The 27,940-nt window shown below is 34.9% G+C and overlaps 1 protein-coding gene across 1 annotated transcript; it reads right to left on the bottom strand.

Moving 5' to 3' along the window:
- Positions 1-444: 444 nt before the first annotated feature.
- LOC105835604 lies at positions 445-9,359 on the bottom strand. The gene is made up of 4 exons (XM_012679054.3): positions 8,961-9,359; positions 7,070-7,186; positions 3,399-3,522; positions 445-2,776 (listed from the first exon to the last, which is right to left on the bottom strand). Exons 1-4 carry the CDS (start codon positions 9,053-9,055, stop codon positions 2,732-2,734), a joined length of 381 nt encoding a protein of 126 aa, XP_012534508.1. The 5' UTR covers positions 9,056-9,359; the 3' UTR covers positions 445-2,731.
- Between the last annotated feature and the right edge of the window lie 18,581 nt (positions 9,360-27,940).

The following is a 27,940-nucleotide window of genomic DNA, read 5'->3' as shown; positions in this document are numbered from 1 at the left end:
CAATCGTATAAGTACATGCTTGTTGTGTACTACAAAACGAGATTTTATATAAGACTCAAGAATAATAAAAGAATAAAGCAATTATAAGGATTAATAAAGAATAATATTCAATAAAGCTTTTTATAGATATTTATAGATAAATGTAATATCTAATAATAGAATAATCTATAAAATTTAAAAATTTTTGCGTAATAGTTTGAAATGTAGTACATCTTTAAACAAGTATCTCCAATAATCAAAATTTGCAAAATAAATAAAAATTGTCAATCAAATCAAATTAGCAATTTACTGAATGTTTTAATCTCTCTCACTTTCTCTCTCCCCCTCTCTCTCTTCCTGTCTCATATTTCCTTGATTGAAGAGAGGTCCGTAATGTTCAGATAGCATTTCATTCATAAAACGCTGTCCACAAAAACAGATGGAATACATAATGAAACACAAGAATAAATTGCATGAATAATCGATTAATTCTTTTTATTGCATTCACAATCGCGTATACATGTTTATTCAAAGTAATCCGACGACGTGATTAGTAGATGAGATAAGAAACGTAAATGTCGGTATGTTTAATACAGCAAGAATCTCTTTAAAATAATCGATTTGCAAAATTCACGTCCTACACGGATAATCGTGCGTTAATGAATAAATAAATAAATAAATAGGTAAATAAATAAATAAATAAATAAATACGTATACAAATAAAACAGTAGGTATTACAATTAACGATAAGGGGTAAGGAACGTGGACTCGCGGTGGCGCGCAGGACGAGTCCCTCCAATTAATACTAGTAATACTTAAAAATAATCTTCAAAAATCAAACCTACAAAATAAATAAAATTTGCCTCGACTTGGCATTAGCAATTTACACGGATAGTGTTACGTCAAATCTCCTGCCGTCTTTCGATATCGCCATTGGGACAAATCCCACCGATAGGTCAATACGTTTAATTAATCTAACGTAAATCATCGTCCTTCTCTAACGTCGTTAGAGAAGAAGAAGAAGAAAAAAAAAACTAAATAAAACTCGTAAACGTACATTGGCCAACTCCGGAATGCAATACGTGCCGCTCGCATCGCGACGCAAGAACTTTAAGATCCACAATCTGTCAAACGTTAATCTTGGTCCTTCGCACGCAAAAGAAGACGCGGGACAGACATAATTTCGACGAATCGCCCGCACAAAATAATCACCTCAATTCAAAGGACACTCGTCAAATAAATTCGCAAGATTCTCTTGACGAACGTCGCTCGCAATAGCTTTAACTTTGAGCCGCGCTATCTTTGATCTATTCTTCGGAAGAAGAAATCCATCCGCGGACGGGCAGCACGAGCTGCTACAATTTCGCGTTGGATTCGGTCGATTGGCGGCGAAGCAAAAATTATACGACGCACTTGAGATTCATGTCGTAAGATTCAACGTTTCGAAAAAAGTGAGACTGCAAAAGTTCCCTCTCGTCTCTCTCTCTCTCTCTCTCTTTCTCTCCTTCTCTTTCTCTTCAAGGCCGTGAAGTACGTAACTATGATTACGCGAAAACAACCGACGCGATCGAGAAAAGCCGATTAGAATGATTTTGCACTTTCTTACGAAATTATCACCCGAGCGTATTTCGTATAATAATGTAACAGTCGGCCCGACTGATACCGACGCAATCGAGAAAAGCCAGTCGGAATGATCTTGCGCTTTCTCACGACAAGATCTCAAGCGCTTCGCGAACGACAGGCCGGCTGAATGCGAACGAAAGCAGCCAATCGAGCAAGTAAAACCGAAAATCCGCCGACGTATATCGAGAGCATATCTTGCGAATTGCACATTGTACACGAATACTAAGACGGCATTCACATGTAAAATACTGTTTTTTTTTCTCGTTAAGCCTCGAATACTTAAATGAAGAACGCAGTCTGGACACGATCGTGACCGTTTTCCCCCTCCCTCTTCCCCTCAAGGAGACGGCACTTTACACGGTAATTTGCCGCGCGCAATTCGTTATCTCCCGCTGTTGCCGTCCGAGACCTTTTCACGTCACGCGCGTAACGTTACGTTTCCTACACTGAGAAAAAGAAAGTTGTTCTAACAAAATTGTTCAACTTGATTAAATTTTTTCAATTCAAACATACCGACTTCAGATACTTAAGACACTAAAGTTTAAATATTTATATGTTTCACTTAAATGCATGATCTGAAGAAATTTAATTAGTTCAATTCTTTCACTTCAAGTATTTCTATGTAATTTATTACATAAGATGCGTCAAATAAATTTGAACCGCAGTTCAAGCGTCACGTTCAACTCAAATGCACAAATACTTGAACTGAAGAAATTTAATCAAGCTGACAAAATTTAGCCAAGCTGATTTCGATCAACTTCTTTTCTCAGTGTGCTCTCGTCGACAGTTAATTACTTATCTCTTAAGGCATATGTTCACAAAGAAATTAGAAGCTAGGACGGAGGCTAGTCCATAGTGGTGCGTTGTCGACGGATAACGGCTGAGAGATCAAACTAAATGCGTGTGTGTGTGTGTGTGTGTGTGTGTGTGTGTGTGTGTGTGTGTGTGTGTGTGTGTTGTGTGTGCGTGCTGAATGTGTTGCGTGTATCTTGTTTAATTGTTCTACTTTCTCCCTCCTCTCTTCCCTCTCCCTCTCTTTCTCTCGCACGCCATTTCTTCCCCCGTCGTCTCTCTTATGCCTCTCTTTCCTGACTTTCGCCTCATTCTCGAACGGCACCAAGCCTCCGAATTAAATCAACTGATAGTCCCTGTGCTCCTCCCGCGGATCCTCCTTCTGCAATTAGAAAAGGGAAAATGGAATTAGTCCCGATCTTGAGACGACAGATTCGCAATTACGCGAAGGCGACACCGGGCGCACCCTCGCAAACGCATTACTACGGCAACAAGTCTCTCGCTTGATCTACATGTATCCTGCATACACGCCTACGAAATGTGAGCGCAACAGCAGTTACGTCCCACGTTTTATTACACGAGAGATAAGGAAGTACGTAAAAAGGACGAGAAGAGCAGGAATTAGGTTGCAAGCTTCGCGAGTTGCGGAAACTCTTGTTCGACCGGAAGGCCGCTAATTATGCTCGGCAGTTCATTAGATCTCGCGGCACGACCGTCCCGTTCGATCCATCTTTCTTCTTTGTCGCAAAACTATCGTCCGAGCGGAGGCATGATAAACGAGCGGTCGCGGAGGAAACAGATGTACTCGAAAGCGTCTTGTCGCGAAATGCCACGTCCCCGAAAGCGCGTGTAGGAAGAAAGTTCGATAACGACGGCGATTCTATGTGCATGCTTATTATTGCGCGTGAGTAATCGTAGCTGCGACATTTGTGCGAAACAAGGGCGCGATAAGCGATTTGTGCGCATATATCACGCGCGCGTCGACATAAATCTTTGGCACTCACCCACGGTAAGGGACGAATCTGATCGGATCGGTCCGCAGTTGATTCCGCGGATTCTTGAGCAATAAGCAGCAGGAGATGCTGCAATTTTCGAAGATTGTCCGAGATGGATCTTCGCTTACGGCCTCTGTAACAGAATAGTGAAACGCCGGTCAAAAGGTTGGCCCGTTGAACGGAACGTAATCATTAATGATCTCATTATTATTAATCTTATAAGTCCAGACCTAATTAATAAAATTCTTAGATCGCAGTTGATATTTAGAAGTAAAGAAAAATTACTTCTTTCAAAAATCTAGACGGTTATTTATTCCGTTTGAAAAGGTAGATAGAATCATAGTCATTAGTTAAATTTTTATCAGTAAAAAAACAGAGGTTATTGACTTCTTGTATCTTTACTTTAAATCTCCCTTCTTATCTTCTATTAGATATCTTACTCCGTCACTGGCCAGATTTTTGAAAGAAGCAAATCTCCTTATGTAATGCTAAATTGCAATTAAAAAATGGATTAATAGATTTAATAGATTAACAAGGTCAGATTTAATTATGCAGACACTGTTAATCATTCTTTCTTCATATATTAATTGTATTTATATTACAACAAAACATCCTTTATCTCCTGCGTTTTAATAAAATTACTATCATTATTCTTAATAATAATTTCTTACAAATAACCTAAATATAAATGCAACAACATAATTCGAATTGTCACGATAATTTATATATGCCTCGATGATTCACAGATCGCTTTTATCAACATTGAATTTTTTTTTTGTTGGAAACTTACATGGAAAGAAATTTTGCTAAAATATCTCAAAATTTAGCTAAACACACAAACCTGAAATTAATTTTTGATTGCACTAACAACATCTTTTTGAGATCTGTATCTAAGATATTTAAATTTGTAGATTCCTTTGGCAAACTCATTCCAGATAAAGATAACGCGATCACGCTGAACATTTGCGCCAAAAGTAAAAGCGAGATAACGCCATCCGACGCAATAATCATGCAATAGTCATGCAATAATCATGCAATCACTGAGGGTCTGCCGAGTAGTAACACCCGGCGCGTTTTATCGGCAGCGAATATGGGTCTGTTACACGCGCGAAGACGCGCATAAATTACCTCCCCTGCCGAGAAGTGTGGCAATATCTGTCGTCGCATAATTTGTTTATCGAAGCTCAATTAATTGCCGCCTGGCGTCCGATAACGTCGTCGCCGAGAGATACGCGAAAAGGAGGTCTCGCTCGTAATAATAGGCGACTATTAATGAGAGGACAATTATCACGCTCGCAGGTCGCCGGGGTGTATTATTTTTAAATTTCAATTCCTCGCAGTATTGTTCCATCGCGTCCTCCTCCGCCACGTTGCCCCGATTGTTCCGGTACAAATTGCATTTCGGTTCCGAATGCGCACTCTTACTTTTTTTTTTTTTTACGATTGGCGAAAAATTTGCAATTCCCAACGGACGCGTAAAAATTCGTGGAAATTTCGTACAATTTCGTTTTCTCATGAAATTTTCACCGCGCGCCGCTGTGCGTCGCGCGACCCTGAACTATTTTATTTAGCACGCTCGCATGTATTATTTAGCATCATCCTCGCGCATTCTCTCGAATACCTTGGCTGTTACATATGCGATCGCGCAATAATCGAGGGAGAGCCAGAGTGTAGAAGGCTCGTGCTGCGCGGCGGCTTGTCGATCACCGAGAGGGAGAACAACGCGGCGCGAGGTGCCATATTCACGCCCCTTGTTAATTACGATGTCGGACATCGCTGACATCGTAAATATCGTCAATTAATTTACGGGCGGCAGCGGCGATGAGGACGATGCGGTGGCGCGATATCGCAACGCTCACAGGGCCTCCTTTTCACACAGAGAAAGGACGAGTGGGAACAACATCCGGATAGAAATTTATTCACCAAGCATTCAGCGAGAAGTAACCCAGTTAGAGAGCTCCATTTATGCGCCCGTTGCTTTCTTTCATCTCCCTCGTCCTCTTCGTTCGCGCCTCTTTCTTCTTTATTTCTCGTTTCCCTTCATCGGTAGCCCCGAACGCAATTATGTTATTCAGCGGGTGTCGTTGCATTACAATTTGTAAGGGTGTTTCGCGGAAACGTTTCGTTCGTTCCTTCTCTTTTTCTCTCCAATTCTTTTCGCTAAAATCGATAGCAACGAGCGTGAGCGTTCACCGATGTTGCACAGGAGATAGGGATTGTTACTAAACTGCCAGCCAAAAACTTTTTATCGCCGCTAACGTTTGTTACAAAGTTTCCCCGCGGCTTGAAATGTCCTTGTCCAAGAATATTCCGAGCTAAAGAATATTGAATGTTCAAAGCGCCATTCGTTTTCTTGCATTAATTTTTCAATATACCAGGTTTTGCGGGCAGCTCTTTTTATATCGTTAGAGCTTCTCTTCTCTTCTTATTTCTTCTCTTTTTTTTTATATAGTTCTTTAGCTAGCTACCATATAGTACGCGATCTATTTAAAGGCTCGAGGAAGAAGCAACAAGTGCAACCGTCGACGAGATCTCTAATGACGTCATATCGATGTAGAATATATTTTATCTATCGTTTACATTAAAAATTAGGCTTGTCGGCGATAAAGAGGGAAAAAATGTAACTGCGTTGCGATTTAATATCAAGAATATCTTTTGTATCGAGTATGCATAGCAACAATGCAGTGCATATATGCTTCGGAGAAGAATGACGGAATTCCCGGAGAGAAGTATCGCGCTTATCGTGATATGACTAACTTCTTCGCGATTACCATTTAATTCCCTTTTGAGTTACTCGCAATCGCGCGATAAAATTGCGACAAATCGGAGAACGTTCGACTTTTAACCCTGGAACTGTCCGTAGTGTATTTTTGGCCCGTTTAAATTACGATTACAAGAAAATTTTGTGCTTAGAAATGAATTTAAAATAAATTAATAATATAATTCTTATCGTGAAGCGTCATTAACTTTCTCGCAATTATTTCTGCCTCATTTAATCCCGTCCGTGTTACGACGGCGTGATGATTAAATTTGGTGAATTTCAATACGAACGAGTTTAATTTTAAAAAAGATTATTGGTCGCATTTTTCTTAATTTAGAAAAAATTTATGTGAGCGATTGTGCGCTTATAAAGGATATTTAACGAGCTATTAAAATTAATAGAATTAATAATGCGATTCTCATCGTGACAAGATAAACTTCTTAGCAATTGCGATTTAATTTTATCTGCTTTGCGATGACGCAGTTTAAATTAAATTTTAACGAATGAATGATTTTAAGACACTATCGATACGTGGAAAGAATGTTTGTGCGGAAGTACTTAAGAATTTAACTAGATACAGATTTGAAAATAATTTTATTCGACCATAAAAATAATTATGTAGAACGCTGAAGTATGATAATGCTGCAAAAAAGATTTTTTGACGTTGTAGCAATCAATTTGATCGTCCTGCATAATTATTTTCACGGTCCAGCAGAAAAATATTTTTCAATCTATGTCCAGTTAAATTTTTAAACTGTGTTCAGTTTAATTTTTGCAATATTTTTTTATCGAAAAAAATCTATTTTAAGAGAGCAAAAAATGCCACAGGTATTTTGCCGAAGGTAAAAAATATTGCAAAAATTAATGAAACAAACTTTATAAGTAAAAATTGATTTATTAGATTGTTACATGAACTTACGCGATAGCTGGATTTACTTTTCCGAATCCTACGGGAACCACGACGCCCTTCACATTTTGTAGCGCCAGAAGTGTCTCGAGCTCAGCGAGTCTTTGATCAGAAAGGCGTTTCGGCCGACTGCAAACAAATCAACAATTTTACGAAAATATTCTCATCGGAGTATCTTATTCTTAGATATCAGAACGGATAGAATGCGAGATTTTCTTTCGATGGCAAGACCGAAAGTTTTCACGAAAATTTTAATTTGTGTGGTCGCCTACAATCGATTACCGTTACAGTTTTAATCTCGATATACGGAAAAAAAAGAAAAGACCCGCTACTTCAATAACCGTGCTAATCTTGCAAGCGTACACGACGCAGATAGAGTGCGCGACAAAGCTTCGGCTATGTTCAACAAACACGTTATCATCGCATGCGAAGGTTTCAGAAAGGAAGTCGGTCACTTTATCCATGGATCGAGATCAAGATCGTTGGATTCGAATCTATTACACCGCATTAATTTCCATGACCCTGGGGAAAATTTTTCTTTGAAAGTTCTTTTAGAATTGATATATGATTTTATAACTTTGTAAAAGTATTTTTAGATTTTTTATACAAATTAGAACAGTTTTTAAAAATGAAAAAAAGTTTTTGCTGAGAAAATGTTGAGAAAAAGAGAAGAATTTTTTATGCATATAAATTCTGAAATATTCTAAGCTTTTTCACATTTTATAATTTCTGGAAAAAATTTATAAAATTTGCAGAAATTAAAAATATTTTTTAATCTTCATAAATATAAAATATGAAAAATCCTGAAAAATATAAAACATAATGAATACTTTCTGCATAAGGATTGCGCGATATATTCGTATTAAATTATTCGTACACAGTCGATCGCAGCTATTGCCCGATAACCATATTTAATAAAATCCTATTGTTTCAAATAAATCTAAATTTTACGTCAGAAACGGGATGATATTAACGGGACGTACGCAAAAGCGACGATTTGACGACATAGGAGTTAAATCAACGTCGAATTCGGACTTCGTTGATCTCGGAGAAAGCGGAGTGTCGCAATAATTTCGCGAATTGCCTCACGGCATTCGAATTACATATCTTCGAAAGAAGAAGATGCGATTGTTCAACAGCTGAATGCGTGATTCCCCTCGGGATTTTCCTAACTCAATAAGTTAGGATTTTTAATCTTCTTTCAATGCACAGAAAAAAATTAGTGTTAAATCTATAATTATTGTTTTATATATAAGCAGAAATATAAAATTCTTTAAAGAATTTTTTAATTTTAAACAGAAATAACTTGTTTTACATAAAGAATTTAGTTTCATTAAAAGAAATATTCTCATTATTCAATAAGAATTTTTATTTAAGAAGAAGAGATGTTAGATAAAAAAATAACAATCTTCAAACAAAAATTGGAATCTTTAATACTATTGTTATCAAAATAATCATGCATATTGTGCTGTTTAAATAATTATAATAATATTGAAATAGAAAAATATAATATTTTACTAAATTTAAAATTATTAGATTTTTTAAAGATTTTATATTCTTGCTTATATATGAGACAATAATTTTTGAATTAAAATTAATTTTTTTTCTGTATACTTGTGCTCATATACTTAAAAAAGATTGTTAATTGGATTAAACTTTTTAACTTGATTAAACGTTTTTAGTTTAAAGATTTACGTATTCAAGTTAAATAAAAGTGTAAATACTTGATTAAGCAATTAAAAAATTTAATTTAAAAAAATTTAGTCAAGTACACAACTTTTTTCTCGGCGTGATTTACTTTTTCTTCTACCATTATAAGAATGAAAACAGTTGTGAAACATCACGATACATTGCAAATCTTGGACAGCACTTGAATTGTAATTTGATTTTCTTGAGGCCATACCTCAGAAACCAATCGGCCGGCCTGGCGTATGCCGCTTCCGACAACAGGACCACGAGCAGGACGCACAGCATCGGCGCGCTGACCGATAGATTCATCTTCGCGTGCACTAAAGATGCTTATTCACAGACGAGATGAGCGAGAGAGCCGAAGTTCAATCGCCGACGTATATGAATCGTCACGAGAGTCTCTGCAAGAGTCTACTACTTGACACTTCGACTTGACACGCACTTGTTGCCTCTCCTCTCTCGATCTCTATGTATATCTCGATGAGATCTTCCTTCACGTCTTTTCTTTCACTGATATCGATGTTGCCAGATCGATATACGATCGCACGTCGCACCCGATCTTTCTTCCTACGTCGATTTTGCCTCCTGATGAACTGTAGCTAGTCTCGGCCGCATCGGGCATATATACCCGCGTTACCGCCCTCCCTACGCATCCCCACGCCGGCGAGATCGTCGTCTCCCCCCCCCCTCTCTTCCTCCGTTTCGTCGGTGCGGATCTACCCTCGCTTTTTTTACGCAATGTACATATACTCACGGCCCTCTTTCCTAAACTCCAGAATCTACTTTTTTCCCCTTTCCCTCTGGGCGAACACCACTGTCTGCAATCCCTTTTCTCCCTCCTTCTTCATCCCCCCGCTACGTGACACACGTCATATTTGAATATATCACGCAACACATGCCGCAAAGTTATGTCTTATCTCACTTGGCTCGGTAGGTTCCTCCTTCGCTCGATCGTAAAATCGACGATAAGCTGACGCCTTCTCGAATGTCGCAATTTGGTAATTAAAATTACACACGGACGATATAAGCGCGACAATATGCAAATCATACGATATTATTATAGAATAATGAGCGATCTCTCTCAATCGGAGTCTCGCCGGGATACGTCCGAGAGTGAGTTTCTAGAAATCGCCTTTTCCATATCGGGTCCGCGCGCTGATCCTCCGCTGTCCCTTTGCAGCCCGTAAAATTTGCCGGACTCGTGATTACCCAACTCGAAGCAATATCGTAGCGTAGTATACTTCGAAACTAATTACGATGCGTACTTAAAAACTTTAATTACCTTCTTTGTGTAATATATATACAAATTACGCGAATCTGCGTCACGCCGACTCGCGCACACCCACGTCGTACCTCAAGGAGGACAAAGGTCCATCGCGCTTGTAGGATTCCAGTTTTTCCAACTTTGTATGAGAGAGACGAATTAAACGTCTCAATAAAACGTCTCAATAATGAGATTTTTCTCACAAACGCGTACGAGAAAATGAAGAACGGTATAGTTTAATAAAAGCGATGAGGCTGTTCATACAGAAAAGAAATAAGCGCGAGATTGATTTTAGCGCTTCCTCAAAAATTATCACTTAATAAATGATAATTATCACTTATTATGCTCTCTTTTCTTGTTACTGCTGGATTTGAAATTTTATTGAAATGTGACTGACGACAGATTAACGCGATAACGTTAACGCGAGTACATTATTACTACCGTTCGCGGTGCATTGTATTCTAATTGCCCGTGTTCCGTCTTTTTGCTTTATCTCTCTCGGATGTTTGTTGTTATTAATTGTTGTTTTATCTCCTCATTATGCAATGAATAATGCTTTTCACTCGGAAAGACTGTACAAAGGATTGTAGAATTAACACAGGAGTGCATTTTTGTTATTCCATTTGTTTCAACATCCGGCTTGCATAATCGTACAATTTACTTAATTCAAAAATATTCGAACAATCGATCATTACATCATTTGTAAAGAGAATATTTATCAGTAAGTACTAATGCCATATTGATTCTGTAAATAATCCTCTTCAATGTATTTATTCTAATTGTTATTGTTTTCTTGTTACATAATGTATAATAACGCTGTTCTTGTACATTCTAATTAAGTAAATTTTTCGTTAAAAGTAAAATTAGTATTTACAAAATAGTAGATCCATAATCTACGAACCGTGTAATTTTTTGACGCGATTACCAATAAATTTCATTGCACTATTCACGGTTAAAGTTCAATACAGACATCACCTACGATTTTATGTATTTACTATTCCAAGGAGAGGAATACGTCGTAAACCTCGAGGACACCTGAAAGAGGTAAGTCAAACGCTTTTGTTGCACGTAGTTTGCTTCAAGCGTTACCGCTGACGTAAAAGTAAACTACACTCGGAGGGAAATACCTCGTCGATACTGAGAAATATGACAGACAGCTTGTGACAGCCTCATTCGTAATCTGCCGAAAATCTATTTGCAGACGCGCGGTTATCAACTTTGGCTACTCTTGATGACGGTCGAGCTATTTTCAATTCATATGTTAATATTACATATTTCCATTTCGCCGGATTGTCAGTTATCTAGATGATATTACACATTCGATCGTGAATTACGCAATGCGTTACACGTTGCGTAAAAGCGAATCAACGTTACGAGCGACGTCATAGTTCAAAGGACCGCGGAAGACTCTCTTGTACAGATATCCATTAAGACAAATTATACGGAAAGAAATGATGTGTCAACAATCAATGGCAGTTTAATTAAAAATAATCTTGTCAATTTAATATCTTGCTGATAATTTTTCTTACAATTTTTCGTATGTGGTAATTTTTTAGACTTTTTATACAAATTGGAGTATTCTTCAGAGGTCCTGAGAAAAGTTTACTTTTCTCTCTAGAATTTTTTAAATTTTATAAATTTAAAATTATATAAATTTTGAAATATTCTAAAATTTTATAAACTTCTCATTTTAATTACTTCCAAAAACAATTTATAAAATTCATGAAAATTTAAGGTATTTTTTTAATTTTCATAAATTTAAAATTTGTTAAAATATTATGAAATATAAAACTAGAGATATATTAATGAAACAAATACGTTTTAAAGAAAAATTTGCTTCATTAAGTATTGAATTAATAAAAGATTTTTAATTGGCTTAGCCGATGTTGTCAATAGATTTTTTCTGTCCATGTTCCACAATTTGAGCGAAAAAAGAAACGCGTGCGGAGATAAACACGCGCTTACATAAACTGGAGAACAAAAACTGTAGGATATATGTAATGATTCGAAACGGAGTACGTAATTCGTGAGCCCGTTTAATTTGTCTTATCGATTGGATTTAAATGCGTCGTTTTAAGCTCGTTAATTTCACGTGGAAAGTCTCACACGCTTGTTCGTGCGGATGCACTTGAAATTAGTACTGTTTTTGCAACGAGACGCGACGCGTCTGTCAGAGATAGCTGTTAACTCGCTTTGATGATTACGGGGCCGTCAAATTATTTCGCTTCCCGAATTCATCCGCCGCGGACCGGCGCGGCGACGGTCACCGCTTACACCTTATCACATTTATCGCCTGCAAATCGCAAATACCAGCGAGTGACGCACAAATTGACGGTCATTAAGCGCGCTGACGACCGCTTATCGCATGCACACACCACGATACATATGTATTTCACGCTAAAAATAAAGACCTCCAAATATTTCGCGCGAAAGTTCGATAATGCGACGGAAATTGCCCACGTCATCGTTTCATCACTTGCAGAGACTTCGATACCTACACTGTTCTGTAAGAGCTGCGGAATTTCCCAATGAGTTTCGATAGATTTTGTACCCGTACGTTCGTTAATCTCATTGTATTGGCATTTCCGATTTAATTGTCCGTTCGAAGAAAGATTCCAAAGGTTGGACTTTGCCTTTTTTAACCATATCATTTTGACTACCTTGGTGTCACTCATAATGATGGACGCGTAAATTCCCGCAGGGGTTACTTATTTGTGACGATTCCGTTTATCCGATTAGGAATATTTTTTACTAATTTTACAAATAGTTTTCAGGATATTAAATAAATAAATAAATATATATATATATACATATGTGTGTATATTATACCGAGACATTTTTTAATTTTACGGTGTGATTTTCACCCAAGTTCAAGTAGTTTTTATTATTAAAATTTTAATTGTTTAAATTTGTTTAAGTTAGATTACGTTGCAACTTGCAAATTAGAAAAAAAAATAAAAGAAATATTCTCAATTTTTTAAATAGCATTAATGTATAAGAAAAATACGAGTACTCTATAACATTAAATATGTTAAAGTTAAAATAATGCACTATTTTTATTAAACTCAATTCCGAAATCAATTAAAATTCACAATGTTATATACTATATATAATGTATTCTTTGTCGTTTTTAAAATACTACTACAATGACTGACACAGTAAGATGAAAATTCTCATATCTCTTTTTAATACTTTTATAATGTATTCAAACCATAAAATTTGTCACATCTTTCCTTTTTCTTCTCGCAGAAACATTTGCATTTATGATACTCTTTAATAATGTTTATATTTTTATCGAAACTTTGTAGCTGTTGTAATCCTGCGTTTAAAATACGTATTTTAATGAAAACAACAACGTCCAGTAATCGGGGAATTATACTTCTGTTCGAGATTTAATTGAAAGAAGACGGATTCGATCGGAAAGAAGAAAGAATTAATTGATTTCTTAATAGAGAAAAAGAGAGGGAGAGAGAGCGAAAGAAAAAGGAAGGCGTTCTATAAATAGACAGCTCGTAAATAATTTATTACGATAGCTTGAAGTATCAGCAAAGGGCTCTGTACAAAATATCTCTTTTCGTATCGTCTCATGTCGCGCGCCAAGCTTATCCGCTCTCTCGTCGCTTCTGGCGCGTCGCGTCGCAATAAGTAAGCAAGTAATTTATTTTCAATGCCCGACAAAACGAAGAGGAATCACGCAGCCGCCACCTGCGACGTACACTTGCACTTTGCCCAAATTCTCGTAAACATCTGCGTGATAATGCGGACGAGAGATAATACTAGCTCTATGACCTAGATTATCACCGTCGTAAATGCAGTTACTGTCAATCATTTTAGACCAAAGTCTCCCAATATCGGAGAAGAGCTATTACGCAACCCGACTTTTGTATAATACAACAAGCGTTTTCTATATATTTAAAATAAAATAAAATGCTCCCTCCCTCGTGCTTAACGAACGTGACAATAAACACTTGAATAGTTATGTAGAATCTTTTATCCGACTCTTTTACCTAGCGCTATCTGCCCTCGAGATAAACATAAAGAGAAACATTAATTATACAATATGCGACACCGCTAAAATTTTTTATCCTCTTTCCGCGGTTTCGCGAGATACTTTTGCGCGATACCGCCTCTGTTTGTGCGCACGTACATCGCACGCGCGTGTAGTCACGTATACGTATGATCAAATCGCAAGCTCCGATGTAGCTTGTGAACAACGCGCTCCCGATATTTCGGTAGCAAAAATTTGCGCAATGTTTGAAATTGTTTGGAAAACGCGAATCCTTCGAATAGCTTGTGGCATGCGCGAAAGTCTGCCATGCCTTATGCGGCGGAATTCGTAGAAATACTTATTAATAAAAGACGTGAAACATCGTTCCGGCACTCGGGAGGTCCGGTCTGTTCGAGGGATAAACGTAGGCGTAGCGTGTTGAAAGCATCCGAAAATATTGATATCTTCATATCAGCACGTGTACGTATATACAATTGTCTCTGCGCTACACTGTTTTATAGTTCCTGTCGAGTTTTTAATATTAATGACGTTTCTAACGTCAATAAAACGTCATTAAGACGACATTTGACGTCACCTTACTACTTAAGTAGTTATGTTTTATATCATTATACACGAAGAGAACTTTCACGTAAAATTTAATCTGAGAAACTATGGTATTCGTCGGACATCGCATTTTGAAGAATTTTACGTTATTTTGATTTATTAATATTTGTAATTTTAATTTTTATTAATTTTTATTAAAACAAAATGTCTTAAAACTTTTAAAAGGAAACCGTTTATTACAAAATACACGGATTTCTTGTATAACATTAGGTACAGGCTAACTCGTTGCAACAAGTTTCGACGTGTATAAGTTTGCACAAGGCTGCGTAAGCCTGCAAATAGTGAACGAAGAAATGGTGGAAGCGATAAAGTGATCGTTTAACAAGGAGCAAAAAGAGAGAAAATTAATTTGTTATAATTACAGTGATTACGAGTAGAAAGCGCAATGCGCAAGATTTTAAGAGGAAAAATAAAATGTAGCCTTTCTCAGGAAAGACAAACGGGGTAAACATTTTCGTTTGGAAATTCCAGAATGTATATCAATTTTCTTCGAAATCACTCATCCGATCGATTTCGAGTATTTTTTAGGAATATTATTTTGATCCAAGTTGATGGAGAGTCAATATCCGACTTTTGAGAAGCGAGATGCAAAATAAAGGTGTAAGGTTGAGAAACAAAATAAAATATAAAAGTACAAAATTAATATATAATATTCTAATTATTCTAATTATATATTAATTATATATACAATATATATGATATATATTATGTATATGTAGTGTGTTCGTATAATATAATTTGATTATTTAACGCACGTAATTCAATTCACTTAGTCAGCGATACGTGCAAAGTGGATTGTTGGATTTGATATTAGATAATGTAGAATCGCTGCGTAATCAACAAAAAAATTTCTATCACCTTAATGATAAGTTTGTCGATCGGAGGTGTGACGTATTATATAGCTGATGAAATGCGGAAATTATACTCACACGTAACTCATTCAGGCCAATTTGACCTATATCTCGATCCAAAAGAAAACTTTATCTTTTGATGATACAAAACCATAGATATTACTTATCTATATTATACTTATATATATATTTATTTGTTCTAACAACGACATAGCTTAACAATTGTCATGTTTTGTCGTTTGCAAAAAAAAAGAATTTTGATAAAAATTCGATATACTGAATAAAAAAGATTCATAATACCTTTATTCTTCTACAATGAGCCTACACGAAATTTAATGATTCAAAACGTTCAAAATAAAAAGCTTCGTTTTTTTATCATGTCGTTGTAACAAATAAACATATATGCAACAATGTAATTTCACTTTGTAACAAACGTTAGAGGAGAGAAAGCGAAAGAGAGAGAGAGAGAGAGAGAGAGAGAGAGAGCACGAGACGATTTAGTGCAACTTATTGAATTGTATCACGCGGAGATTTTATAGTAGATACAAAATGCCATACGATGCAAGTGTCTGATGCAACAGGTGCTAAGGCAAGAGAACTGTTTGCATTTGTCATTATTCGACGGTGTCGTCTCGAGCTATAAATATATATATATATATATATATATATATATATTTGTCACGCCGGCACGATCAATATTTTATCTGTAATCGATGAAAAAGAAGCATCGCGCAGCGCCTTCGGTGATCTATAATCTTTTCTATGTCACGTTGCCGATAAGAGTAGGAAATTTACGATATTCGTCTCGCCGCCAGGATGCCAGTGATTAAGCAATAAGGAATTAATCGAATGAAAAAAATCTCGTATCGACTCCCTCTCCTTTTGTGAAGTTATCAGACATCTTCGTATCGTTGTAAAATAAAAAAATGGACTATGCTTTGTTATGCTAAACGAGTAATGAACAAAGATAATTAAAACAATAATAAATTTGATATTAGACATTAATTTGAACCACAAAAAATAAGCGGAAATGTCATTTTTGGTCAAAACGGAACTTGTTGCTTAACCTGCAAAAGATTCTTGGGTCATTTTCATTCAAACGATTTCAACTACTGAGTGTTTTCTCCTCACACAAAACAATAAAAATGAAATATTAAAAATAAACTTTTGTTACAATCAACGATTGGGACATTTAGTTTATCTTTAATAAACTTTCCTGGTTTTTCTTCAAAGTTTCCTGAACCCATTAAAATGATTTAATGGGGCGCAGATAATCCAAAGATTCGGTTGACAGAAAACAACAGTTTGGTTTAAAAGTTAATAATATTTTCACATAAATTATTCAATATATTTTTAAATTCTTCAGACTGGGTGCCAATGTGGCTGGCAGACTTAAACACGATCATAAATTAAAGCTGGAAATTATATCTGATATTAATTTATTTGTCAATATTAATAACGATGTTATTTTAAAAAACTGTAAAAAAAATTTACTAAAAATATTTCCGCCAGATGTCAAATCTGGCGCTCCCTCATTCCCCGCGTGATGCATATCACATCAATTCGACTATTGGGAAATGTGGTAGTATTTTATTGATCGCTAATTAAAACAAATATAAAACGTAAATAAATGTTGTGTGCATATCTAAATTATTGCTGTCATATAATTAAAGATTAACAATATATTAGCTGATTAATACGCTCTCGCGATTTATTTGTCGTTTTCTCCCGCCGAGACACGTTTACGTGTCAACAACTTTTTTTGCTACTGCACTGTCGGGACGATTACAGGCTCGATGGAGTAATTCGAGAGATGGGACGAGGAAAAGAAAAGCGTATCCGTATCCGTAATAAGCACCCGACGACCGATGTCCGGCTCTTCGCGCATAGCGAAGGTGATTTCCTAAGCGATTCTCTCCGCGTCTCGCGGGAATGTCATTGTGCCACTTGCCAATGCTGATGAAATATGTACAAGTCTGGACCGACATACGAGCGTCGCGCGTATTGCGTATTAACGCAACGACCGTACGATTTAATGCACTTCAATGCCAAGTCGGGTAATAAAATTGATCGTCCACTTTTCGCTTAAGGAGACCGTTCGTTTAAGAGGCGCGACGCGATTTGGAGTCGCGTTTGGAAACTGACGCATGGTTTGTGCCGTCTGACTGTCTCGTTTCCCTTGCCCTTTCTGCTTTCTTATTTTACTCCGTTTTCTGTCGGCCGTGGTAAAAATTAACGAAATCCACAGGAGACAGGGGACATGGTAAAATAATGAATGAAGAAGCGTAAGGGCAGGAAGCATAGAGCACATTGTAGATCAGCTTTTAACGTAGAGCGTTTGTTTTGGTAAGTGAAGAAAAAGTGACATAAAAATACATCCGAAGGCTCGTTCCTTCACGGCGAGCTTCTTGCTGGCTGATAACGTACACATACCGCGTGTATTCGCGATATTGAGACGCAATGACGCGATACTTCTCTTCACTCGGCGATACGCGCCTCGTTAGCGAGACTTCCCATTACGTCATGGTACTTCTATACGCGTTCCCCACTCGAAAGTATCTAGACGATCCTATCGCTGCTTCGTAAAACGGCTTCCTCGATCCGCCTCACGGTGAAAAAGATTTTCCTAGAGCGTCTGTCAATTACACCTATATTTTTACGAAAAAGAATTTTAATTGTATTAAACTAAACAGAATGTTTCTTATAAATTTTTGGATGCTGGAAACGATCAATTTTTACCGGCATGTCTCAAGTTTTTGAAATAATTGAGTTTAATGTGGCAGAAATAACCATTTTGTGGTATTTGACATTTTTTTGTAAAAAGAATTTCGCTTGCAATCTTTTTTTATAAAAAACTTGAAAATGTCTTGAAATTCTAATCTTTAGAAATCACAAATTGTTCATCCCATATAAAATGCATACTTTAATTTTGATATCTTACTTTTCAGTAGTATTATAAGAGATTTAAATACAGAGTTTTGCTGAGATAACAAATTTTCCGTGTCTATAATGATGATGAAGTCATATATTTACAATTTCCACACAGTACGATTAATACACAATGTAATTAATTGTGATAGGTTAAATATATTACATAATATACGTACAGATGCTTTAAATCAAAATCTTTTTTTGTTTATATAAAAATTGCATGTAAATGTCTCACGCAAACGCGAGCTAGCGAGTGGAAATAGGAATGGCGGTGGAATAAAGATAAATTTCGTGTTTTCAATTAGACGCGCTAATAACCGCTCTATTTTTTCGCCATCGGCGAGCATTAGGTCGCGGCACGATAACCCGTTCTATTTTGGTGTTGAAATCGAGATGCACGAGAAACTCGGATTAGAGTCTCGTGCGAAAGTTGATTAGTAGACACAATGGCAAAAAAAATTGATAAGTGCATCCAATATTATCCCCGCGATAAGAGTGGCTGTTACATGAGTTTGCGAAACTCGCAAAAACTTTAAACACACACGTGTTTTATACAGAAAGAACAGTTTTACTGGAATATGTAAAATTAGACCGAATATATGGAAATGTCTGAAAATAATTATATTAAACCATCAAAATAATTAGACACAGTAAAAAATATTTACTACCTATTTATGTTAAAACCCTCCGGTCTTCATTAAAATTTTTGTATTGCCGTTTTGTTTGATAATCGGAATTTTAAAGTAATATTAATTTTTTTCACAAAAAAATCTCAAAATCGTAAAAAAAGTCCTTCCTCGCACATTAAACTTTAATTACATCGGAAACCTGACATGCTGACAAAATTTTGTTTGCGGCATCATTTACAGCATCCTAGAATATATAAAAAATATTTTATTTAGTGAAAGATAATAACAAAATATATTTTAGTGAAAGTGTTGTTTTTAAATAACATGAATCTCGCTAAATTTGTAAGAGCTTCGGCAAAACCGCATATACCTGCGGTATTGTGTAATGGAATAGGAAATTTCATACATGCGAATGCATAAGGAGAAAAGAAAAAAACGAATGATCGTTTTAATTGTATTTCTCTCTCTCTCTCTCTCTCTCTCTCTCTCTCTCTCTCTCTCTCTTTCTTTCTCACTGTTAACTCCTTCCTCTCCAAGTCCGACGTTCGGTCAAGCAACTCTTGAGATTTTCCCGCTCCACGCTTTCCCCCCGATTATAGCGGGAGGAGTGACGTCGCGCGCGATTAAAAATAGCCCGTAGTCCTCTCATTAATAGCGTTGCGCATCGGTTCATAGGATCGGAACGAAACTATGACGAAACCGTGGTGAGAGAATCTCATGCCGTTTCTGCGAAGCATCTTACGTGCGAAGCGATCACGCGAGCGTCAGCATCTCCGAGACGTGAAGAGCAGGAGAGAAGAATGTAAACGAAATGATGGATTATCGCATGGGGAAAAAGAGAGAGCGAGAAGGAGGAGGGAGAAAGGGATGGATGAGGGAGGGGAAGAAAGTAAAGGGAAAGAGAGAACGAATTTTACTGTCTCTCCGTAAGTGTTACAGGTGCGTCATTCCAATTTGGAACAAGTTAATCAGATGTTTTTGATCGATGCGCCCATGGCGCACTTACATCATCTCCATTTCCAAGCATTGACGTTCATCTGGAAACTCGGGGAGAGCAAGCGTCGCTCGTACCGAAGTGACGAAAGAGGAGAAAGGAAAAGTTAATCGGGCGACGTAAGATGAGAGCGAAAGTAACGAGGAAAGAGACATTCGGTAAAAGCTTAAGCCGTTACTCATACTGCGGATACGAGCGATCGAGCGCATGAAGATGAATGAAAAGATGATGTAATAAATTCAGAGAAATTAGCGTAGCGCGTTCGCACGAAGGTTTAGATCAAGGAGGAAAAAAAAAGAGCGACAGTGGGTGGAACAGAAGAACGTAAATCTCTGACAACATACAGAGATAATGCTACAATATGTTACAACCAGTTTCGGAGAACAATCGGTTCGCACTGACGTATTCGCGCCTCCATAATGATAATCAATTCGACGACCGCAATTTTTAGAATGAGAAGATAACACTCGACAGGATTTTCAGCACCGATTCGCGAGCGATTTAACTCTGGTTGCAATGAAGTTAACACTACAAATGCTTCGAAGCACTATTTAATTGATCAATTATTCAAATTCTTTGTTCTCGAGCAAATGCTTCGAAGTATTTGTTATGTCAAATTGACCGCATTCTCTGAGAAATAATTCTAGAAATCAGGGTTGTAGGTAATAACTAGTTAAGAAGTTAATAACCTTTAACTTGGTTTATTTCAAATAAACTGATTTTTAACTTTAACTAGTTATTTTTAAAATACAAACTTTACAACTTTTTTCAAAGCTAAACATTTTTTAAATTTTTTTAAATTAAAATCTACGTAAAAGAAAAAATTATAAAAGAAAAAAATGCTTTGCTATAAAATATATATTTCTTTATTCTATTTTATTTGAATTTCATTTACAAATAAAATATCAAATTTATATTGTAATTGTATATATTTTATTATTTAGAGCTAATTTTTAAAAATTATTCTAATTTACGATGTACTTTTAATTTAACTCAATGCGCAACTTTCAACTAAGTTAGTTTTTTATTCATATAACTTTCAATGTAATCATATTAATTTTATAAGCCATTAATTTTAGCTTAATGAAACTTTAGTTAAAAAATATACTAATTTACTCAACTCACTTAAAAGTATGCATACATACATTTTAATCTGTATTGTGAATATTATTAAATTTTAAAAATAATCGATAAAAAAGTAGTGAAACGAAGACAATGCATGGTAAGGGCGGTTATGCGAAGACACGTAAAGCGCGATGTGGGGGAGCTTGAATCAGCACGAAGGTCCATCACCTAAGGCCGCCAGGAATCCTTCGGATCACAGTAAGAAAATGCCGTCCTCACTGCTTGCCGAGGTTGACACGCGTCATTGAGTATAATGTGTTCATATACATGTAATTGTTACAAATGGAATTTACCATCAGCTTATGCACACACGATATCCTCGAAATGGCCGGATAGTCGCTCCGCTATGAAATCGCGAGCCCGAAATAATGCGGACCGTATAAATGGGAACGCGTTCTTGGAAAATCGTTCGCTGAAAGCGAGCTCGCCAGGTCTAACGTCATCTCGCTGCCTCGTCATCGACGACAGGAATCGCTTGAGAAGTCGAGGAATTCGAGAAAATTTAAAAAAATAATTTCTCGAGAAACGGAGCCGCGCAACGTGCGTGCATGTCACGCGCTCACAGCAGGATGCAGGATCCTATCTGATAACAATACAGTAAAGGTGAAGTATACAAAGGATACGATAGCTTTTTCACTTCGAGACGACTGAAGTAATACTTCAATTTCCGAATTCCGCCATAAAAGGACCTTTCTCGCAATATGGAAATGAGAAATAGCTCGGATTTCTTCCGCGGGAAGATAATGTTCGCGTCTCGACGTTTATCGAATACGCCCGCGCGGCCGCACGGGTGTATGAGTCACATTCCCTCGAGTTTTCAATATTGATTTCTCGATAAAGTCACACACATCGTTATCGTAACGTTATTGTTACGAATAATACACGCGACAGGTTCGGCTATCGAAATACAAACCTGTCGATTTTGTAGCCGACGCATAGCTGATATCGCAACATCACTGTCTCGCTTCACGCACTCCCGCGATTCGGAATGCGAGCGCGTGCATCTGCATGCACCCTAGAAGTGTGCGATTTGCATGATTATGCATTATAATCTTCCTTCCCAGAATTGCCGCGGACGTGACATGTATCGCATCGTGACTGTTTATCTTATATTTTGAATTATATATAATTTTGTATCATAAACATAATTTTGAATTATGCATCGCACAGGCTGCGTTTTATTACATCGTCAATACAAAGATATATTAAGTACTAAATTATACATCACGTTGCGATTCAAGAAAAAAAATCGCGGTGCTTACGATAAGTTGCAAAATCGTACATCTCTATCCTGCAAAGTCGATAATCGCGTGAAATAGATGTATAAGAATGTCGATGTATTCCGGCTGTCTACTTTTAAAAAGAGAACCATTATCGAGAAGTCACTTCCCAGAGCAACACAATTTATAGATATATTGGAGAACATTGTACAAAGAAAGCCACTTATCTCTATATTATTAAGTTTAATAACTTCTCAGCAGCGAATGAAAATAAAGTTGTGGAAGTAGAGTAAAACTATTCAATTATTTAATACACAACTTTTTAATTAAAATTAACTTTAATTTTTTATTTGATTTAGCTTCACATTTTATTTGTGAGTTAAGAAATGATTTTCTTCTATTCTCTTCACTTAGAAAACATTTCAACATCGGCGAAAAAGCATCAATTTGTCGGTTTAATGTAAAAATATTAATTCGAAATATAATAATTTTCTAACAAACATTATTTTTGTTGCACACATCATTATAAATTATATATTTCATGCATCTTTAACAAAACTTTTGATTTCAAAATTCGGATATTTACAATCAGAATTTTTTGTCGTTGACAGTTAGAAAAAAAACCTAAGAAGCCTGAAGTTTTTAAATTTCGATAATTTTAAATTATTGTAGAGCAAACAATCTTAATTTTAATTGCAATAAAATTTTTTCAACACATATTGCAATTATAATATGCTAAATTATAAAAAGCAAATTACGATTATCCGTGTTCTACAATAAAATTACAGCATGCAAACTGCATAAGTTGTTAATAATAAACTAAGCGGTTAACATACATAATTTATATGAATAAATAAAATTTAAAAAAAAAGTTCACCGTTATCTGTAAAACGATACATGTACCATAATAGTCATCAAATTCAAACAGATGGTCTTGAATCTCTTGGCACAATCGAAACAATATCATAGATACAGACTAAAACAAAAATATTAATTTTTTCAAAAATTTTTTTATTAATAAATTAGTTAGATAACACATCGTTTATCTTGAAACATTTCATTATATAAAGACACCATGGATTTAAACTTTATTTTAAAGGTGATCGAAAATAATTTTTTGAGGTAGTCTTTCATTCAAAAGCAAGAGAAGACTACTCTAAAATATCTCGCGGAGAATTTTCTCTCCATGCGTGCCTTTCGCACGCGTGTTTTCCTTCGGTTTTTGTTCGTCGAGTGACGTTGGTCTATTGTGCCATAGGCGTTAAGTTAAAAAAACACGAATCGCCATTGTTTTCAAATAATCTCCATCGAAATGCCCAGGCGGCTGACCAAAAGTAGATACCAAGTAAACGATAAAATTATCTACATGTATCGCGAATTTCGAAACATCTCGTTATTTTCCGAATTTTTCTAAAGCGCTATTTATCATGATTTATTCATGTTTGCCTAAAGTCATCAATTAATAAAAAACAGGTTGAAAACCGATCCTACGGTTAGAGTTTCCACGACGTGTAGAGGCTCAAACCTTGACGAAACATGTGTGGACTGCAACGTAATATATTTATTATGGATGAATGATTTTGTAATCAATAAGACTGTATCCATCAAACTAGAACTGGTTAGAGTGATTTTGTTGTAAAATATCCGCAGGTAAGTTAGTGGAGAAATAAATATGCAAAGCTGATAAGGAACAAAAATACAAAAATATCTCTGGTTTGTGGAGAATTTGAACATGTTGAAATCTAAAATGAAATATGAGATACGTATTTTTTTATATTTGCCTATAACAAACTTTCAGAAGGAATAACACCTCTTCAAAAAAATAAGTTTTTTCTTTTCAGAGCGAAGCTATGGTTTCGATGTGGTTACGATGAATTACTTTACAATGATGTGTTTACAGATTTAAAAAAAAGGTTATAATTTTTTATATACTCTTCATATCACTCATTTTTTTGTGATTCGAAAAATTGTTTTCGTCCAAATAAAAAAATACTTTGTACAGAATGCTAATCATATATAACAAAATAATATTCAAAAATGCAAATAAATAGAACAAATAGGCAAAAAGATTTCCATACACATGCTATTCTATCTTTCTCAATACACTACACGTTCTTTTTGCATTTTTTCTTTTTGTACTTTTTCGTAAAACAAGTAAAATAAAAAATCCCCAAAATCATCAATAGTATATAATGTTAAAATATTTTATTATAATTATAATAATATATAATTATAATAATATGATATTCAATAAGACAAGATGTTTTGGCTTATTGAGCCTTCTCTCTTTTTTAGAATTATACAAATAATATAAATAAATATTAAAAGTATAACGTGCATATTTACGCAAGACACAAAACATAGTAATCATAGAAATACATGTAATACATCACATTTATAAATCGGGGATTATACAACATATAAGTAAGTAAATATGTCAATGATGAAATCCAAAAAAGATAAAAATATAGATGCCAAAAAGTAAAAAAAAATTAACTGATTTATTGTCACGTGAATTAAGTCAGAGATGTTGAAATCAATAGAATTATGGCGCAATTATATTTTAAAATGCAATATCTAATAATAAATGTTATTCCAAGGAAGCAGTTTAAAAATACTGTCCCGAAATTATAATCAGTACAATTGGTCAAGTATATTATTACAAAAGGTTATTTAGAAAATATCCAAAAATTCTATTAAAAACTTATCTAAAAATTATTTGTATAAAAATAAATATGCTATTGGTGCATTTACTCAGAAATTATATGCAAAGTTCCATAAAACAAGTTTAAAATTATTTAAAAAACAAAGAAATCATAGCAAAAACTTGGCCCGCGTTGCATTAATTGCATCCTTATAAATATTGCATGTATTTTTTAGATACAATTTTTATCTTTATTTTCTTGTGTTATGTTTTACAACAATAAATAATTTCCAAAACATTGATGGACCATTGTATTCTGATACCATCCAGATGCATAGCAAGTTTTTGCTTATACTCATTTTTATACAAATAATTTTTAATACACCTCTGACTCAACCTGTGTACGTGATAACAAATCAGTCATGAATTGCTATTAGATTTTTATTACGATTTTAGTTTGTGAGATATTTTTATCAAAAGTTCGTTTGACATATGAATTCTAGATAAGCATAGTAGCGCCACGACATTTGCGCAGTGATTCAATCGCGTCATACTGTCAGTCGATCTTTTTCTTATATACTTGACGCTACTGCATCGTTTCACAAGTACAATTGTGTTACCCAAATAAAATATAATTGTTTTTCACCCTCACTCATACACACACACACAGACACACACACATGCACGCACGTATGTACATATTACAGATAAGCATATTGTGCAATGCAGACATAATGTTTCGCAACTTTTATAAAATATTTTACTTTTTAAACATGTCAAAGTAGAAGGCCTACACGGTCTATATCGGATCTTGGCGACGAACATAATTTTTCTATTAATGTAACATTCTTAACTCATATAAACTGCACGTCGACAGGTTTCGTCAGTCTTGAAACATTTACTAAGCTAAATATCGATGCTTACGAGCATCTTAAAATCCCCCTGAAAACGGCTGAGATATTATTTTTGCAATAAATTTGTTTACAGTTGTCGGAGAAGGGAAGATTTTAAGATGCTCGTAAGCATCGATATTTAAAAATAATACGATAAACAGGTCAATATATCGAGCCAAGACAAATTTTCTTAATACATTATAATTTATTAAATAAATATTATGTAATTATAAACGCGACTAATAACACTGTGTTGAAAATGTTCAATTTTGAAATGTTTCGACTATACTTAGTTCTCTTCAGTCATAAGAAATTATCAATATGTATGAACTTAAACGTAAATAAAATAATGGACACGAAAACATAATTAAACAGTTGAAAAAGATGACCATAAAACAGTGCATTTTGTATTAAATTTGTATTGTAATAAGTAAAAAAGATTACACGTTTTCCATCTTATTTCGTTTTTAATCTTATAGATTTAATTTAATATGAAAACCAACTCACGAAAAAATTTCATTATTTTTCATTTTATTATTTGTTTAATTGTATTATTTATTAGTTCACGTTTTTACTTATTATGACACATTTAATACAAAATGCGCTGTTTTATGGTCATCTTTTTCAACTGTTTAATTATATTTTCATGTCCATTATTTCATTTATGTTTAAGTTCATACATATTGATAATTTGTTATGACCATAGAGATATAAGAATAAAGTACGTAAGGAAGCCGAAAAAGCGATAGAGGAATAAAAAGAGAGCAGAATATAAAGGTCCCTCCATCCTTGTTTAATCTGCATGTGCTAGTGTACTGTTTTGAAGTTAGACAAAGACAGAGAGGGCCTTTATTCTAGCTTTCTCTTTCTATTTCTTTATCGCAGCCACTTATATGCTAGTATATAACTCACGCGCTCTATTCTTATATCTCTATGATTATGACTGAAGAGGACTAAATATAGTCGAAACGTTTCGAAATTGAACATTTTTCAGCACAGTGTTATTAGTTGCATTTATAATTATATAATGTTTATTTAATAAATTATAATGTATTAGAAAAATTTGTCTTGGCTCGATATATTAACCTGTTTATCGTATTATTTTTGCTTAGCATTAACGAGCTCTTTATATTTGTTTGCATCAATATTTAGCCTAGTAACTGTGTTTCAAAATTAACAAAACCTGTTGGAGCGCAACTTATATGAACTAAGAATATTAAATTAATAAAAAAATTATACTCATCGCTAAGATCCAATGCAGACTATATAGGGCCTTTTACTTCGGTGATATGTTTAAAACATTTATCGGTCGGAGAATTAATGTTTGTAAACATCGCCTGAAAAAATGTTTTTTAAAGCTACGCTGGTTATTGTGAAGAATAATTTAAAATATTTTTGAGAAACCTCTGAAAAAATTCTTTAAATTATTTAAATTTGTAATAAGTTATTTTTCAAGGAGAAGAACGATAACAATAACGAGTTAATTTTTTATAAAGAAACTTTTCCAACCTCAGAAATATATTGTGTACGTTTTCAAGCGCGCATGTCGCTTTTAACACACTTTTTCTCCTTTTCTTGATCTTATTACAAAATACCTTTTTCACTTAAAAATAAGACTTATAAGTCTTCGAATTCTTTAATATGCTATACTAAATACAATTGTCTTACATCATAGGGTAAAATAATAGGAAAGCATAGTGTCTTGCGTGCTACATTAGCTAATAATAATTTAAAATAATCTTAAATTAATAATTTAATAACTGTATTCATAAAATAATATTTATTATTTTATATTAAAAAATATATAAAATAAATTTGGGCGCATAAACAAATTTGATGAACAATATTAACAGAAAATGTTTAGTTGTATTATGCACACATACAATTTTTACATATATTAGCGAAAGTATTTTTTTACAACTCGCAGATTATGCGGTTGTTGTTTTGCGCGGCTGCCGTGACAGATTTGATAGAATTAAAAAAAAGGATAATTTTTAATCGTAACCGATATGCAAAATTGTTATTTCTTTC

This window comes from Monomorium pharaonis, chromosome 9 (assembly GCF_013373865.1).
Source record: "Monomorium pharaonis isolate MP-MQ-018 chromosome 9, ASM1337386v2, whole genome shotgun sequence".
Taxonomy (NCBI): domain Eukaryota; kingdom Metazoa; phylum Arthropoda; class Insecta; order Hymenoptera; family Formicidae; genus Monomorium; species Monomorium pharaonis.
Note: the sequence above shows the minus strand (reverse complement) of the source record. Positions and strands in the feature narration are given on the sequence as shown.